Source organism: Juglans regia, chromosome 7, assembly GCF_001411555.2.
Source record: "Juglans regia cultivar Chandler chromosome 7, Walnut 2.0, whole genome shotgun sequence".
Taxonomy (NCBI): domain Eukaryota; kingdom Viridiplantae; phylum Streptophyta; class Magnoliopsida; order Fagales; family Juglandaceae; genus Juglans; species Juglans regia.
Window position 1 is genome coordinate 19,792,010 of NC_049907.1, and position 3,337 is coordinate 19,795,346.

General features: G+C 34.8%; 1 protein-coding gene across 1 annotated transcript; it reads left to right on the forward strand.

Moving 5' to 3' along the window:
- The first annotated feature begins 1,026 nt into the window (after nucleotides 1–1,026).
- On the forward strand, nucleotides 1,027–3,107 carry LOC108984052 (putative F-box protein PP2-B12). The gene is made up of 3 exons (XM_035692517.1): nucleotides 1,027–1,392; nucleotides 2,207–2,346; nucleotides 2,496–3,107. The coding sequence occupies exons 1-3, from the start codon at nucleotides 1,093–1,095 to the stop codon at nucleotides 2,959–2,961; spliced, it is 906 nt and encodes a 301-aa protein (XP_035548410.1). The 5' UTR covers nucleotides 1,027–1,092; the 3' UTR covers nucleotides 2,962–3,107.
- Nucleotides 3,108–3,337: the final 230 nt, after the last annotated feature.

A 3,337-nucleotide genomic window follows, 5' to 3' on the forward strand; every position in this document is an offset into this window, starting at 1 on the left:
ACTTAATAATTAATGAAGTATTTTTTAATGATATTGTGAATTTTTTATTTTTTTTAAAAAATATTTATGATGATTAAAAAAATATATGAAAAAAAGAAAAATAAATAAATAAATAAAGCACCTTCGGGATACATTTTCGAGCTACTTTTTTGGTAATCGTAGTAGTTCTCTTATTTCCCAGTCAGGAAATAAAACATGGAATCGCAATCATCAAATTTTTGTGATGAAAATGACAATTTTTACAATAAGTTCTCTAGAAAAAGTATATTTGTTGTAGTGTACATGCACATGTGCATGTACATGATGGAGTTTGGGTAAACAGACAAAGTCCATGTATATAGCAGTGAGGTTAGCAGCCTAGTTGTAAAGGAAAGCTTTACAAATTATTATTATTATTTTTTATAAGGCTTTACAAATTATTAATTAAATTGTATACATGATGCTAAATCGTTAAATCAAGAGTCCAGCGTCGCACAGTAGTGACAGTTGGGCGTGCCTTTAGGTCAATTTTTTTTTTAATTTTTTTTTTATTTATATATTTTTTAATATTTTAAAAAATATATATTAAAAAAATTAATACACTAATAATTATTTTCTTAATTAATAAATAAAATAAAAAAATTAAATACATAAAGAGTCAAAATGAAGAGAGAAACGAGACGGTATTATATATAGTAGCATTATTCTGATGTTAAATTCAAGGGTGATATTAATTTATTAAGAAAAAAAGAAGCGTTTGTATAATCAATTTGCATGGAATTATGTGTTGGTGCTCGATCGGAAAAAAGAAAAGGAAATGGAAAAAACAGATCATCAGGAGTAATTAATATTGTCTAAGCTATTCTTATCATGTATGGGTCGCTCATATATAGGACATTCTCGGACTTGCCTTGCATGTGTGCGCACGTACGGAAACTTTTCAAGTCTTTCCTGTAAACTGGATCCCATTCATTCAATTCGCCTTGAAATTATCGAAGGTGCTTCTATTATATATATGTAACGCCCGTTCGAGTCTTCCTCACACATTTTCCGTCGATACAACGTCTTCATCCACACCAGAAAACTTGCAAGAGAAGAATTAGGAAGGGAGAAATGGAAACGGATATAACAAGGATTCTGCCCGAAGAGTGCATCGCCAACATCATCTCCAACACAAGTCCTCGCGATGCATGTAGATTGTCGCTGGTTTCTCGAGCCTTCAAAACAGCTGCGGCTTCCAATCTCGTGTGGGAGAGGTTTCTGCCACCGGATTATCATAACATCATTTCCCCATCAGTTTCGTCAGAGGCGGCGTCATCGTCGTCGTCATCATCATCCTTGAATATGTTGCCCAAGAAGGATCTTTATTTCCATCTTTGCAACAATCCTACCCTCATCGGCAACGGCAACAGGGTGAGCAAAACACGCTACCTAGTTATTTAATTTTGTTTACTTCGTCTTATTATTTAGTTTGGAAAGGATGCGTTTCTTATATTAATAATGATTTCGATTCAAAAAGGAGACTAACCTGTTCTGCAAAAGAGGCTTAGCGGTATGGATCCTTGTTACATTGATTGATATTTTCCGAAACAGAAAAGATTATTTTGGAAAATAACAGTGGCGCAATAAATCATGTTAGTGGAGTGTGTAAGGAGTATGTAGAAATGACTGTACATAGAATTTTTGTTTCGGGATTACCATTCTGATCTGGAAATGTGAGAAAAATTGATTCTCCGAATGAAAACCACCATCCGGTCTATCTTTACGAGCTGGCTTGATATTTCTGACACGAGATTCTTCTATAATATGTCAATTTTAAATCCTCTATATATAGTTGTCTTTATTCTTAATATGTTATTAAATCTAAACTTTAGTGGTATCGGATATTTGGGGAAATAAAATGCATTACTCTTATCAAAATTATATTTGCAAGCTTGTGCGAATGACATATATTCCACACTGTTAACATGACAATATAATTTTTAAGATAATTTAATTTTATACTGTTCATGCAAATAAGTTCATCAACAGTGTGGAGAGTACTGCATATGTTTGTCAATTTTGAAAGTTTTGGGGTGCAGAATATATGAAATTGTTTTGGAAGATTTTTCAACTTTTCAACAGTACTCTTTTTGTTCTTGAAGTTCGAAATGTATAGTTTCTCTATTTTTCTGTCCATACTCTGTTTTGGTGGTTTGCATGACGGGCATAGTGATTCAACGCACAGACTTTTGCAATAAACAAGTGGAGTGGGAAAAAATGTTATATGCTGGGAGCGAGGGAGTTATCCATATCATGGGGAGATACTGAATATTACTGGCAATGGATTTCTTCAGCTGATCAGTGGCCAGATTTACCCAAGTCCAGGTCTCTCTCTCTCTCTCTCTCTCTCTCTCTCTCTCTCTGCGCGCGCTTGTGCACACCTGCTTCTTTATAAATTACCTTTGTTATAGCAATGATTTACATATGCATACACACACCCATAGGGTGTTATTATGAGTCTATAAAATGTGCAGATTCTCAGAGGTTGCTCATCTTTGGCTTGTGTGGTGGCTTGAGATAAGAGGCAGTGTCGAGACTAAAATCCTATCCCCAAATACAACTTATGGCGCCTACTTTATTTACACCATTGCACCGATGCCCAAAAACAGTATGCACTACCGTGCGATCACAAGTCCCCTTGGGCTTTCCCACCCAGTGAAGGTGTCTCTTAGCATTGAAAACGAGATTGAAGGTGAAACTACGAATATTGCTTATCTGCAACCAAGAACATCGAGAGACAGACCTCCTGGACATGATGATGGACGGCTTCCATGCAAGAGAGAGGACATGTGGATGGAGATTGAGATTGGGGAGTTCTTCAATGGAGATGAGAATAACGTGTTACAGATGCACTTGTGGGAGACTGAAGCCGGTCAATGTAAATCTGGCCTTGTTGTCCATGGCATTGAGCTTCGGCCAAAAGAAGGAAAAAATTATTAGTAGAATTAATTTATTTTGTTATGGATTCCTAATTCTTCCTTTTTATTATCAGAATCTTGAAGTTGGTAACTGGAAGTTTTGCATGCATGAATTAAACATTTTAATTTATTGCTCAATTGATTTGATGATTCGAATCTTTCATTCAAGACACTCTTCGCGATTTTAAGGCTTTAGAATGAAGTTTACTAATGGAAATGATGCATATGCTTGATTTCAGTTGAGATATGCGTGCATGGTCTTAATTTCCAAAAATAAATATCCTTTATTTGCTTGTTTGTTTTTTTGCCTTTTTCCATTCACAAAATAATATAAAATGGGGAAAGCACGCCAGGTTATTATTACCATGTAAAATTAAAATACAGCACATCCAAATTTG

What these genes read in the sequence shown, in the direction of transcription:
- LOC108984052 (XM_035692517.1), top strand. Translation starts at nt 1,093, where the DNA reads ATGGAAACGGATATAACAAGGATTCTGCCCGAAGAGTGCATCGCCAAC. An exon ending in TCATCGGCAACGGCAACAGG is followed by an intron (nt 1,393 to 2,206) that starts GTGAGCAAAACA and finishes TTCAACGCACAG; the next exon opens with ACTTTTGCAATAAACAAGTG. An exon ending in CCAGATTTACCCAAGTCCAG is followed by an intron (nt 2,347 to 2,495) that starts GTCTCTCTCTCT and finishes TAAAATGTGCAG; the next exon opens with ATTCTCAGAGGTTGCTCATC.